Source organism: Amblyomma americanum, chromosome 2 (genome assembly GCF_052857255.1).
Source record: "Amblyomma americanum isolate KBUSLIRL-KWMA chromosome 2, ASM5285725v1, whole genome shotgun sequence".
Classification (NCBI taxonomy): Eukaryota; Metazoa; Arthropoda; class Arachnida; order Ixodida; family Ixodidae; genus Amblyomma; species Amblyomma americanum.
This window is the reverse complement of record NC_135498.1, coordinates 74,638,438-74,652,187: the sequence shown is the minus strand read 5'-3', so window position 1 is coordinate 74,652,187 and position 13,750 is coordinate 74,638,438. Positions and strand designations below refer to the sequence as shown.

At 45.4% G+C, this 13,750-nt stretch overlaps 1 protein-coding gene across 1 annotated transcript in view; it reads left to right on the top strand.

Annotated features, from left to right (window-relative positions):
* LOC144119788 (uncharacterized) overlaps nucleotides 1-13,750 on the top strand; it is a 42,916-nt gene that overhangs the window by 21,260 nt on the left and 7,906 nt on the right. The window contains exons 7-10 of the mRNA XM_077652329.1: nucleotides 1,971-2,028; nucleotides 4,768-4,887; nucleotides 7,931-8,041; nucleotides 9,667-9,747. Coding sequence (XP_077508455.1) covers nucleotides 1,971-2,028; nucleotides 4,768-4,887; nucleotides 7,931-8,041; nucleotides 9,667-9,747 — 370 coding nt within the window. The remainder of the gene's footprint in view (nucleotides 1-1,970; nucleotides 2,029-4,767; nucleotides 4,888-7,930; nucleotides 8,042-9,666; nucleotides 9,748-13,750) is intronic.

The window sequence follows — 13,750 nt, the reverse complement described above, 5'->3', positions numbered from 1 at the left end:
GCACACTTACGCGCGAGCCTTCTCGGCTGCAGAGAACACGTTTCAAACTGTTTGTCCCACCCTATCACGGGTACGCACTCCCCCCTTCCTCCTTTTTTTTCTCAGTTTTGTATTTTCGCTGATGAAGTCATTTCCCTCCCGCTGTGGTTACGTGACCTTGTGACGTCATCGCCCTCTCGGGCAATCAGCGACCTTTGTGGCGAACGCAGAATGCGGTATGCGAAATCGCATGTTTGTGAAGTACAATGCCATCGCATTAATATTCCGCTGCAGTTTGTTAACTCGCCGGGGTGGCTCAGTGGGGGTGACCTTGGGCTGATGATCCCAAGGTCACTTGATCGGTCTCTGCCTAGGCGGCCGTATTTCGATAGAGGAGAAATGCAATAACGGCAGTCTGCTGTGCGACGTAAGCTCACGTTAACGATCCCAAGGTGGTCTGAAATAATCCGGAGTCCTCACTATTGTGCCCCACAAAGTCTATGTGACGATTCGTGTCAGTAAACCCCATAATTCACAAGTTGCTGTTTCTAACTTAAACACAACGCCATGACATACTAACTTTAATCCTCTCGAGTACGTAAATGATTTTAAAGAATCCACTATTATGTCGCATATAAAACTGACCGCCATGAATTAGAAACGTTTTGCTTTACATTATGCGACCACCAAAAATGCTGTTACCGGCTGATTCCCGGCAAGATTTACAAGGTTCGAACAGTTGTCGCTGGTGTTACGTGGGACAGTGCATTAAATGATCGAATCGACCTCTTTGTGTAAAAGTGAGCGAAGCAAGCGTCCTGCTGTAAACCTTCTTGCAATGAACCCTTAATGTGATACGCGGGTAACGAAGGCACAGCTCACGAGGTTGATGTGCACTCCCCGTAGTAATGCGCATGGTAATTACAAGATTTGAAAAATAAAAACCTTCTACGTGCGCAAGAAGGATGGGTAGTTCATGTCTTAAGGAAGCCCAGTATCACTTCTCGCATCATTTCCTCCTCTGTTCTATCACCCATCAAAGACTGAACTTGTTCCAAACAATGAGTCGCTGGAGAAGGGAGCAAAAAACTGCGTTTGATGACCGCCAAATTTGTACTGTTCAATGAACGCTTCAACTCTCACAGGTTCTCTACACTTTTGTTATGAGTTAAGGGTGTGCACTTGAAGGTGTGCTGTCGTTGTATTGCTAACGCTAGCTTTTTGTCAGTTTAAAACAATAACGCTGACTAAGCATTAGTTTAGCAGCCAAGAAAGCACTTTTTGATGTTGCAACAGGCGCAGTATCACTTATTAAATGAGCATCAAGACGCATGCTAAAATTAAATGAAAACACCCGGAAGAAAAAAAAAACATCCATGTTAAAACTTGGCAGTACACTAGTTATTCATTTGTAAGCTCTGCCGGACTGGTAGCAGCTCCATCTGGCATTCCTGCACGAGGACCGATTTGCTAATTTCCTCGAGAATGCATTTTAAACTCTATCTGAAGAACGTTTCAGCGTGCTGGCTCTGTATGTGGAGAAATCAAGACTGAACCGAGCGATTCACACACCAAACAAAACTGAGAACATTCTCAGAATGAGAACTGCAAAAAAGTAGTCCAAAAATGTCAGTTTTCTTTCGCGACATCATGCAAGACTTGTAACTCAGACAAGTGGGTGCTCAGTGAAAATAACTTAAGGTATTACATAACATGTTATGTGACCAATGTGTTTGTTACTGCTTCGCTTATGCTCTGCTTTTGGGATTCTTCTGCTGTAACACCAGTTTATGCTCCCTGTGAGAGTGTTAGGACAGACGTACTTTGGTATTTGAAACGTACTTTTAGGAACAGTCTTTGCAGTGAATGAGCGCATTCACAGGTGTAGTTCAAATCGTCGAAGCGTTCTACCCGCTTATGTATTTGCACGCAGTCACCAGTCTTGAGACCGAGTTATAATTTTGCTACCTTTGCACTGCTTTTCTTTCCAGCTGAGGCAGCCACCCCCAGTCCGTCCAGTGATGAAAAGGATGGCAGCAGACAGAGGAGGTAAATGCGCGTCTTTGTATCACGTACTTCTCAGGGCGTCTGAGCGCCTTGCCCATTCCGTACAGTCTCCCCTCCCCCTTTCTGTTTTCGCTATAGCGAAAAAGAAAAAGTGGTATGGTTTTAACGTATTAAACGTAGTAGACGTGCGAAAGCATGTGTTTAGCCTTATTGACTCATGATTTTGCTTTCGTGGGTCGTCGGCACACCTGGCGACGATAGCAGACTAATGGCGACTTCGAATCGCAGAGTTGGAGCACTTCTGGAGCAACGTTTCCTGCACTTTTCGGAGCAACTGTATTCCAAACGCAGATCTGAGGCACGGATCGAGTCTTCCAATCGTAGACAGGGAGCGGTTGCCGAGCCGACATTGCTCCGTCGAGCAGTCGGGACTGCTCCGCCGAAATCGGCGCATCCGGCCGGAAGTTTGCGTGACGTTCTTATTCAGCGGCGCTAACGGCGCCCTACATGCTCCTGCATGCGCCTACATGCGCCTGTATGCTCTGGCCAGAGCAAGTGTACTCCAATCGCAATTTCAGGTCGCGCGCTCTGCGCCGAATTCAGGCGCTCTGTCACAGAGCGTGCAGGCCGCTCCTGGCCTGCGATTGGAATTCACCATAAGTTTAAGCTCTGATCGAGGTTAACCTGATCTGATCTGTACGCGCCGCAGATAAAGTTGATGAACATGTAGATGTGCTACGCACTGCGCTAGCGTGTGGTGCAGTTTAACACAAGGGGTGATTGGCTGAAGCGATAACATGGTGTTCTCGTGCAGTAGCCAGCAAAACTGATCTGTTTGCGCCGCCGCGGATTCGAATCCCAATCGCTGCAATATATATTTCATTTAGGTATTTATTCAAGGTTAAGGTCAGGGCTTCAGAGATGCCCGGCTTATGCAGCTTCTGTCGTGAAGTAGAGCTATCGCTCTAAAAAGTTTGTTACGTTTGAGCCTCGGGTAAAGCCACATAGCTCGAGGTAGAACAGTCACCTTATCTCTAGCTCATAAACGAAGTCACCGAAAGCTTACCCAATAATGCCAGCTAGAAAGCGCAAGTACATTATGCTAATGACATGTAGTACGCTGTATGCTACATGAAGAGTTAGAAGATGTCGGCTTCTCAGTCAGCAAGACAGCGTCGAGAGGAATAGTTGTGAACACGTTGTGGATGGGCGCAGAGCCTGCCGACTCTAGCGTGCGCACGTTAAGCCCAACTCTCATTTACAGGCGACAGACAGCAATGTTACTTTTTCATATTGTTAGTTGGATTTCTTGTAATGAAATAGCTAAAGAGTACTACGATAATCCGTGCATCACCATAGTGTGTCAACAATGCGCATGTGGCTGTGCATTGCCAGTAAGAAGCCGCCACTCCGTGGGAGATCTGCTAATCGTTCAAAATAAGTATTGGCAGTTGAGGGAACCGCTACTAAAGAAGTTACTTGCTGTAAATTCGAAAATTTGGTTGGGCGAAAGAATCTTCACCATGATGATAGAAGTGACGGAAATTTCGTGTTTCTACAGTACGGTTCAAAGCAAACATTGTCTGAACACACACTCTAGTCACGCTTGTTGTGTGCACGTAATAGTTCTTGTTTCCCTCAATTCACCCTTTCATCCTTTTTTGGGCGCCGTGATTCGGGCGTCCACATTAACTGAGACAGTAAATTCTGCTTGTCTTTTCTCATGCATACAACTAGGAGCTGGTCTTTATATCCGGACCAACCGCAGTAAAGAGGCGCCACCTATCCGCATTCTATTGCCGCGTTTGCTTCTTCCTTATGTATGCTATGACTAGAAGCTTGCGCTATCCTCTTTAGACCTCTTGAGACGATGGGAACGTGAGAGATAAATTCTCTTAGGCCTTAGGAACCTGTGCCCTTGGTATGCATCAGTCGGCCCGCAGTCTTAACATCTGAACTTCACCGTGTCATAACAGACGTTAAATCCCTTTTGAGCAGTCTGCTTCATATTTATTTGATATTATGCGCGAGTAATTTGTTTAAAGCGCTGCAATAGTACGGTGGTAATGCAGGAGGGGAAATTGTGGCGATTTTCTTTATTGTCGTTCCCGCTAAGGCGACCACTTGCAGTATGTCGTCCTTTAAACTTATGAACCAGAAGGCGGGAGGAGCTAACTTAATATTGCTGGATAGTGATCAAAGGAAAAACATGTTGACGCGAGCGAGATGAACTTCACAAACAAGCGGTTAAACCTATTGGACAGCATACAGATTAAGATATACGGTGTTGTTAAAAGCGGTAGAATATGACTAAACCCTAAATTTTAGTCACGGTAATGTAGAAATTTATTTCAATCATCATTCTTGTTCTCTTGTGACCAGTAAACGTATTGGGTTTCCTCCAGACTAGTTGTTGCGCTATCTCCAAAGGGACTAGAAAACTGGTTTCTCATCACGTATACGCACAAACCTGGCAATGTTTAAAAAACAACTTAAGTTTTGGAGCTTCTTTCATTCTCAAGTCTTAGCTGCCAACAGCTGAGGGTGATCAGCAGCTGGTGGGCTACGTGCCAGTTGTTCCCTGTCCGTAGCTCGCATTAATTTGAATTTTTCGATTAGGCATGCAACACGAGGTAGTTCACAAATTTATCCTCAGTCAAGAAATTTGCAATTCACTTTACACGCAGGAACGTCGAAACAGTGCTCGCGGAGTTACGAATACAGAGTGAGTGCGGTTTAATCACATCGGAATGAAATCGCACACCACGGTCTCGTTTGCAGGGCCCACGAGTCCATGCGGACGGCGTTCGTGCTGTGCTCGTCGCTGGTCACCGTGACGGGCAGCCTGTGCAGCACCATCACCATCGCGGCCAAGGAGGCGCTCCTCACGCACGACATTGTGTGAGTAGAGCATGCATCTTCTGTCATCAATCTCGTTTCACACCTGCAGCTGTTAAGCGCAGATTTCAGAGTTGCGCGAAGCAGTGAAAAATAGCAGTAATAGTAGGTGTAGTGGTCGTAGTAGTCACAGTAGTCGGCGTGACCAGGAGGAGAGCATTATGGGAGCATAAGAAAGCGTAACGAGAGGGTGGTTACCACAGCAACCACCCGGAAGGTGGTTTGTGCTGAAGGGGCAGGATTCGGCGGACTGGAGCGGTGGACTAGGAAGGAGATCTGGTCGAAAAACCAGACAAAAAAGCAGACAAGGCAAATGAAGTGAGGGGCTCGTGTGACAAACATATTAAGGAAGCCAACATTCACCGAAACCAAGGTGCATAGGGGAATGTTTCTATTTTTTTTAATATCTAGTGCCAATCAATTAGTTTTTAAAAGAAAATTGCTTATAAAGCAGCAGAAAAAACAACCATGCCGCCGGTGGGATCCGAACCCACGACCTCCGAATATCGCGTCCGGTGCTCTTACCGCCCTCGTCGTTAGATAACGTTCCACGTCACACTCGCGGTAACACAGGACGTGCTACGTCAGCCGCTATGGACGAGGGTGGCGCTGGTGAACACTCTCAAGGTACGCTTACGCCCATTAAATATAAATACCCACGAGAGCAGCAGATTGGACAGCCGTCGCCGTAGCTCATTTGGTACGAGCACCGGACGCGATATTTGGAGGTCGTGGGTTCGGATCCCACCGGCGGCATGGTTGTTTTTTCTTCTGCTTTATAAGTAATTTTCTTTAAGCGATAGATTAATTTAAGTATTATTAACCCAGTGATTAGCACTGCGCATTAAAAAAATTAAACATTCCCCTACGCACCTTGGTTTCGGTGACTGTTGGCTCCCTTCATTAGTTTGTCAAAAACGAGTTCCTCATCTCCTTTACCTTGTCTATATATATATATATATATATATATATATATATATATATATATATATATATATATATATATATATATATATATATTAAGAGCGCACTAGATCTATACAGATATGAAGTCGCTCACAGTTTCTCTGCCTCAAGGTGTACAATACAAACACCTTTACAGCTGTCGCTGAATCTCGCGTTAGAGTGGTAACCGCCCAGTGACTAGTCTTCTTTTTGTCGTTCGCCTGTTTTGCTTTTATTTGAAGCCCCGCCATACAGCCATCGCTTCAGGTGAGAACGGCTGGGCAATGTTGATTCTTTTTCAATTTGTTTGTTAATAATGCACTTTGAAAAGGGGGAGGGATCGAGGATTACGACAAATGCAAAGACTTGCCCGAATAACAGGGAACACGACATAAACATTAACAGATCTAGAAACTAATCAATGTCCGCTAAACGGATTAGGAAACAGAAAACTTAAATACTTGATGGCAAATCACGTGGAACACAATGCTGTACAAAATATACGTGATACAAACACTAAGGACTGTAAATTAATAGAAGAATGAGAGGAGACTAGCAGTGTTTGCTAAAAGCATACAGATGGACCTGTAAACCTTGCAAAATAGCATGCTTAAAGAAACATGAATTTGAGGTAGCTTTGAAGAAAAATATCATGTGCCGAATGGCTGAACAAATGCTCACTGCTCACATTTACCAATTACCGCTTGGAGCTTTTAAAAACTATGGCTCACTTTGTAATGACCGAAGCTCCTGACGCTATTCTCACCCAGCGTATAGGCTTAGGAGACCCACTTACTCTTGGTCCTTTTGTCCAGTTATACTGCTGGGCTGAATGTACACCGCGACCCGCCAACGCGAGAAATTAAGCACTTTGAGGAACGGAGGAAACGCTGCTTGAAGACACTGAAAAATGCTGTGCACTGTAAAGCGTTCCAACCTATGGCACTTTTCTATGAACGCATAAGACAAGCGAAACAACGCGCAGGCAATATAGCTGCGATTTGTTGATAGCCAAGATCATTTGTGGTCAAGTCGTCACACCACGCCTCACTCCCCATTTATGGGGTAGAAGTCACACTGTAAGTACACTGCGTTCTACTCATAACTCGTGGAAGCGCACGTGGATATGCTGCGGGCTGCAGTTAGCGACCGGATCTAAGGAATGGTAATAATTCCCAAGTTTACTGACGAGCTCGAATACGCATCTGGACTGTGTGCTTAATCTATTCAGTGCTCAATTGCCTTTCAGTCCCATCTACCGAAACGTAGCAGACTTGCCCAGCCTCGGACCAGCTGACATACTAGCAGGGTTTGGTGGACAGCTACGCAATGCTTTTACACTTACATGCTGGGCTTTTTGTAAAGAAGGGCATAGTTTATTGCAAGTTAATTGAAAGGAAAAAAGGAGAACTGATCCCTCTGGTTAATTTAATTAGTTGTTCGTTTTTCTCTTGAGTGCCACCAAAGCAACAATAAAATTGGCACACCGCAGTCATTCTGTTAAAAGTATGCATGTATAAGTTTCTTTTTTTTACCTTATGCGCATCACAACTCGTTACCGTAGATTTAGGGCATGACAGCTGATATATTCACTTCTGCTTCCGGGTGTTTTTAGAAGAGGGCAGTAATCTGATGGTAATTGCCGCATATTTTTACATACCAACGGCACTCATGCTTTAATTTCGTTATTTTATCTCGTTCAGATCTTTGTCTTTGAGAAATTGCTTTGTTTTTTTAGGGAAACGAGATTTTTGGGTGCTATTTTCTTCTTGCAAAGTTCAAAGTTTGGTGACGGCTAAGGTAACGAAGTCAGTGCTTTAGTTGTTATTGTCTACATTATTCGCAGCAGGTAAAAAATTTACCACCGCCTCACAAATCAAAACATAAGTGTTTCCTCTATACCTTTCACGCAGGAAAGAGTAAATGCATTGTTTCTCCGTCTATGCACTCAATTTCGAAATTCTTGGGTAGAATAAATACTGAACTGCTACACTGTTAGTTAAAAATGCTCTCCAGAATGAATCGTCCATTCCGTTGCGAGGATGCGTTGTCTACCGCAGCCTAGTAAAAACCCCTTGCGTATTTCTGTCCTCGTGTGCAGTAAGCCGGGACCTCAAGGGCTGCTCCGCTGGCTGATCCTTAACACGCCCACCGCCCTTCTGTCCACCATCTGTTGCTGCGTGCCGCTCTACTATCTGCACTTGAAAAGCCGGTGAGCGGAGGGAAATCTTCATTTTTTAACCGCCTCACAGATACAGTAGAAGACTATGTGTTACGACCGTTTCCTGTCGGTATTCAGAATTAATGGCGGGCATAACATGACGATCTCATTTACAATACATTTATTTCTTGTTTAGTTTCTTTTTTTAGATAGGGGAAGGGAGGCGGGTGGGCCCTGTTTGTGATCGGCTCATGTGACACGGCGCCTCGTCTCCCTCCTCGCCATCGGCCCAAACACACAGCATTCAAAATGGTGTTACAGGCCTTAGACAATCACAAAGATGAAATGAAAATTAAAATGGGATTGAACGAAAAGAAAATTGACATAATGTACTGGCCCTCCTCAATGTCAAAGACAAATTTCTACCTTCCTTTTTTTTCTGTTAATCTCCTTATCTTAATGAGGTTGACAACTGGCCAAAATAATGTCGAATTTATGTACCTCACTACCACAGTTGCGTAAAGCACGAACCCTATTAGAAAAGCGAGCCTTCAAAAGAGTCTATAGTTATTGCTGCACAATATTTTACGTATCGCGTAGGTGGGGGCTACTTTTTCTTATTGTTATTTATCGTCCCCCTTTTCGTAAGTTCAGATATCTAGGGCTAATCCTGCTTCAGAGTGTTAGGTCCGAAAAAGCTCTTGCAGCAGCAGTTTCCACTGACGAGTGGATAATATTAAATTGCGCAACGACTTCGGCTAGAGCTCCTAGTTTAGAATCATGCTATTAGCTATGTGGGAGAATATATCAAAAAACGCATTATAAAATAACCACCGCTAGTCGAGCCGAGGCACATCCTAAAGACAATGCAAGCCAAAAAACCCTTTTTGCCTAAAATAGGCGTGCTACAGTGTGCGCTACAAGAAAAGCATTGTTTCGACGTGTTACGACATTTTATAGCTCACCGGCCGCAGGCTTCAGCAGAAGTACTCTTTAACAGCCAGTTTTTTTTACCGGGTAATGAAAAAAACAGGCGTTGTCGTATGAAGGCCCACAGGACATGGGACAACTCAGGGCTGTGGTATATAGGCAATTAACAGCAGGGTACAGAAGAAATTATACAATTTATGAAACCTCATCTAATTACCAGTAAAAGCTTTTTAGACTTAAATCGTATCAGGAAAAACAAATCTAACACATCTGGTGCCTACCGTGATGTACTTACTTTAGTAAATCTAGTCTCCGTGTGACATAAGCGAGTTCAAGCCATGCCTAACACAAAAAAAGACCCAGCGGGATAATAGTGTTGAATGCTTAGAACGCGAGATTACGTACGCAATGCATGGCGTCAGTTATGGCGCAAGTGTTCATGTTGAAAGGCAAAAAATTACAAATTACCCAAACTATAAATATCTCTTTGGAGGCGAACTTTTTTCTAGAGCCTCTTCTTGCGGAAATTGACCTCCCGCTATCCACGCCGTATAGATCAAGAGGAACAGAGAATTTCGACTGCGCTGGAGGGGTGCCTCCTGTGTGGCGGCAGGGCATTTTCTTTATTCATTTTAAAGGAATAAAGCTGCGCCCATAAAGCCTCGAGCTATACCTTATGTGCCGTAAGAAAAGAATGTTGCTGCTAAGAGCCACACTTCCTGAACTGCGACCGGCTCACTGCGCAGCGATGTAGTGCAGAGCGCAAGGGAGCTCCGAGACGTCCAAGTTGCGGCGACCGCAAGACTGGAGAAGCTGGGGCCTATCAGGTAAGAACTCGGATATGACCTATTTGCTCCCTCAGCTTAGTGATTGTTGATCCATGGGGCCCTTCAACCCTTACGGATGGCTGAATCAGAACCCTTGCTGTCGTTTCTGTAATGTAGCTTCACAAAGCATGAAGCCTCATGAAGCATGAACTTCGGCTTGAGTTTTGTCTTGAGTTTTTGCTGAGGTTCGAGCTCAGGCTCGATCTTTAGCAAGGGGCACCATCCTCACGTGCTGCATTTATGCAGCAGTCAAACGTCAAGTAGGTGTGTAAATGTGATCTTTTCGCTTTGGATAGGATGAACTCCTCCTTTATAAGTGGAATTTGGCAGTACTACAGAACTTGCTTGAGCAGCACAGGTGCGGTGAATTTCGTCTTTGGTTGCTACCGCTACAGCCCTGTTCTAATATGCAGTACGCGTGCTACATTAGCCGGTTTACATCATGATTGAGAAAAAAATTGGCAGAGACACTGGAGGCTGCTTACGTGTTGGAATACAAAAGCATGTCGTGAACGGAAGCCCTATACCGTAGACATTTCGTAGTGGTTTGTGAACTGAGTTTAATTCAGGCGATGTTTTTCTTTTATAAGTATGACACTACGCACACACACACGCGAGCGCGTATGACCCCAGACGGAACGCTGTACGACGAACAGTTGCATCACAATTTTGATACGAAAGTCTGTGAAGCCGTACAATCCGCCTTTTCCACGACGCGACTGCGCATGCGCCCATCCCCTGGCGGCAGTGTCGCGAAACATATTGGAAGGGTCGCTCGCTCCACTCGAGACCTGTCGTGGAAGTGTAAACAAACCGGCTTCCTACGCGGGGTGCGTTGCTGCAGCCGTCGGGCGTTCAGCGCGATGCATTTGGCGATACCTACGAAATTTGTTGCATACGGCAGCAATGCCCAATATGTAAAGGAAAGTAAACTCAGATTTTCCGAGCGCTTCCCGGGACAGCCTTCGACGCGAAGCGTGGATAAAAGCAGTTCGCCGGCTCGATGATCGTGCCGCCCTTGGGCACCGTCAAGCACGTCAAGACTGTGAGGGAATCACTTTGTGACAGGTATGAACGAAGTACTGCGGTTAAATGCGTGTGCAGTCTATCACGAGGTGTTTTATTCACGGGCAGGAAGGCCTCGAATGTCACCGCGGCAACCAGACTTCGTTCCGACGCTTTTTTGCTTTCTCAAGCAAGAAGGCCAAATGGGCAAGTGCTGTGAGCCGCTTTCAACGCGCGATGGAGCGGGCAACGAAAAAGAAGCTACGAGAGCATTCACGCATGGTGCTAAAATTTTGTCACAATCTCCTATGGAAATTTCCTTGTTTATGCCACTACACCCTGGCCAATCCCCCCGTGTGGGTATGTGCCATGTATTAAGAGGCAGAAGAAGAAGAAGGTGCGTTATGCGTGTGTTCGAATCATATATGATGAAGAGCTCTGCGTGGTATCGCGGGAATGGATTAATGTGCGCCTCTCGCGCTCGTTTTTATGGACTCGCATGCTTGTTTAACCTATGCAGCGGTGTGTTATGGGAAAATACAGTGAAATGCTAGCACAGCTGCTTTGTTGCGAGTACGCTTGTGCTTTTATAGCTCGTGTAGCTATTCTGCAGCGCTTGAGCACAACGATTGCTTGTGAAAATTGTTGTCCCCAGTCGTGTTTTCTGTACTACGGCGTGCACGATGTAGTATCCACCTTTCATGAATGGCAGGCATATACAGCGGAAAACGCCAACCTCACTGCTCGGGGATATATCATTGAACATTATGTACCGAATGTAGCCTTCATCTCTGAAGCGGCGTCCCTTGCTAGCTGGTGTTCGCATCGCATGCCGGATGATCGGAGATACTGAAGAATTTGCTCTTCGGTGGGCACTACAGCCTGCCTCGGACTTCTCATCAAGCCATCAGTCAACCCTAGAAATCCTCCAGGTACCAGGTGCTGCCCAGGACACGCCATCGTTGACAGATTCCAAGAAAACGTGCTCCGCAGCGGCACTCAGTCCGGCCGGGCTGGGCGCGCAGTACCATACCAGTGAGCTTCCAGCGTTGTACGCGAGGTGTCAGCACAGGAAAATGAAAAAGGCGGATTGAAGATGCATATTTCGTCGGTTCCAATCCCTGTCGCAAGCTAGCCTCCAACTTGACCAACACATGTGTGCTTTTTGCAACGAGAAATGCTATAGCAACACGCGGAACGCTGTACGACAAACGGGTCCATCAAAATTTTGGTACGAAGGACGGGGAAACTGGCGCCATTTGGAGTTCGACCACCGGCGTGTATATATAAGCGAACGACATGTGTAGAACTGTCTGAAGTGGCGGTGCTCGACATACTGTGTGCGTCATACGGCCGCTTGATGACGTCACCGTGTTTTCCTTGCCGTCGCCGGGATTTTTTGCACCATCTGTGTGTACACACAAAAACACGCTACTGGCTTTTCTCCCAATGGGACTAATAATGCGTTCGCATTGAAATGACACACACTTACGTGGAGAAATATAAAAAAAATATTTGTCATCAGGTTCTTCGCCTCTCCGCCCTACGTGTAGCCGTGTAATGTTACCGTCAGCTTTTCTAGAGACTTTATTTTGTCTTGGCACTACGGCCAAGCCGTGCCTCATACTTGTTTGTTGGTACTCAAGTTCAAGTCACTTTCTAGAGCATTTCCTTTTATGAAGCTGCTCAGGATCAAGAAACACCCCTGCCAACGCGGTTTTTAAGTGGACAAACTTAGTGTCACTTTCATCCAGTGGTTCAAGCGCGATATTGCTAGGGACGAAAAGATATCGTTGTGAATTGATGCAGATTATATTCGGTATGCGCCTACTGTCTATTTCACAGCCCGTGTGCAACTTTTGGACGTTGAACCTCTCAATACTACACCACTCCTAGCGTCCTTGTCGTCAACTTAAAAGGCGCATTTACCATCAAAATTTCACAATACATTTTGTCACAAGCCTGCGCCTTAGATCATAGGTGCGTTTACTACAATTCTCGAAGCACTGCTATTGAGACTACGGATATAGATTAGGATACAACTTAAATAAACAGCCGTTGGTATACACAGTGTCACGGTCCGCGGCGTCATGTGTTTCTCCGCGTCCCAATCACAACAGGAAACGAAATCAAGTTTTTAATGGTTAACTTATAAGATGAGCTTTGGGTAAAACTTGTAGAGCTTATAATTTTTTTTCTTGCGAGTAGCTTCTTGTTTAGGTAACGAGAAAGGTTTTAACAACGGATACTATTTTTGTCGTAAGAATTCTGTGCGGCTGTCCTGAATGCGGGTGAAGCTTTACTGCTAACTTAGGTTGTATCCGGCTAAAAACACAGTGCAGTGGGTGGGGGACGAGTGAACTAGCTCGCTGACCTAACTCTTAGGAGAGTGCGTTCTGTATCGAGTGCCACTGAACTTTGTTGTGTGACACTGGATAAATGGCACTTAAGGCAAATGTCATTGCTTGAAAGTGTCACTTGTGACGCTGTAGTGGTACAGAAGGTATAAAATGTTCTTTTATTATATCGTTCTTGTGTCATTCGTCCAGGAAGTGACCGTAAACTTGTCCGTCATAACATACCCCTTCCCCTTAGCCCCGACTGCAGTACTTTCATCGGTTCCAGCTCCCCTGCTCCGAAAATGATTCCAAGCAAATAATCAATATGGAAGCCGCATTTGAAAGCATTCAAGTTGCGGGCTACTAAAATATGCTCAGTCGGCTCACATTCGTCCGTATGAATGTGCAAACTCCAATACCTACAGCTTGCATCGCCTTTATAGCAGGGTTTTTTTTTTTCTGAGCAGTCTAACCTCCGTCTTAGAGGCGGTGTGCACTCACGTTCCAGATGTCTCTGACGAGTCATTCATTGATAACAAGTAGATCAACGAAATATGAACTTTCTTTACCTATGACAACCAAAGTTCAGGCTTTCCGTTAGGAATGGAAGTGCTAGATGCCATGTGCCATGAATAAATATAACTGCCTCTTCATTACCG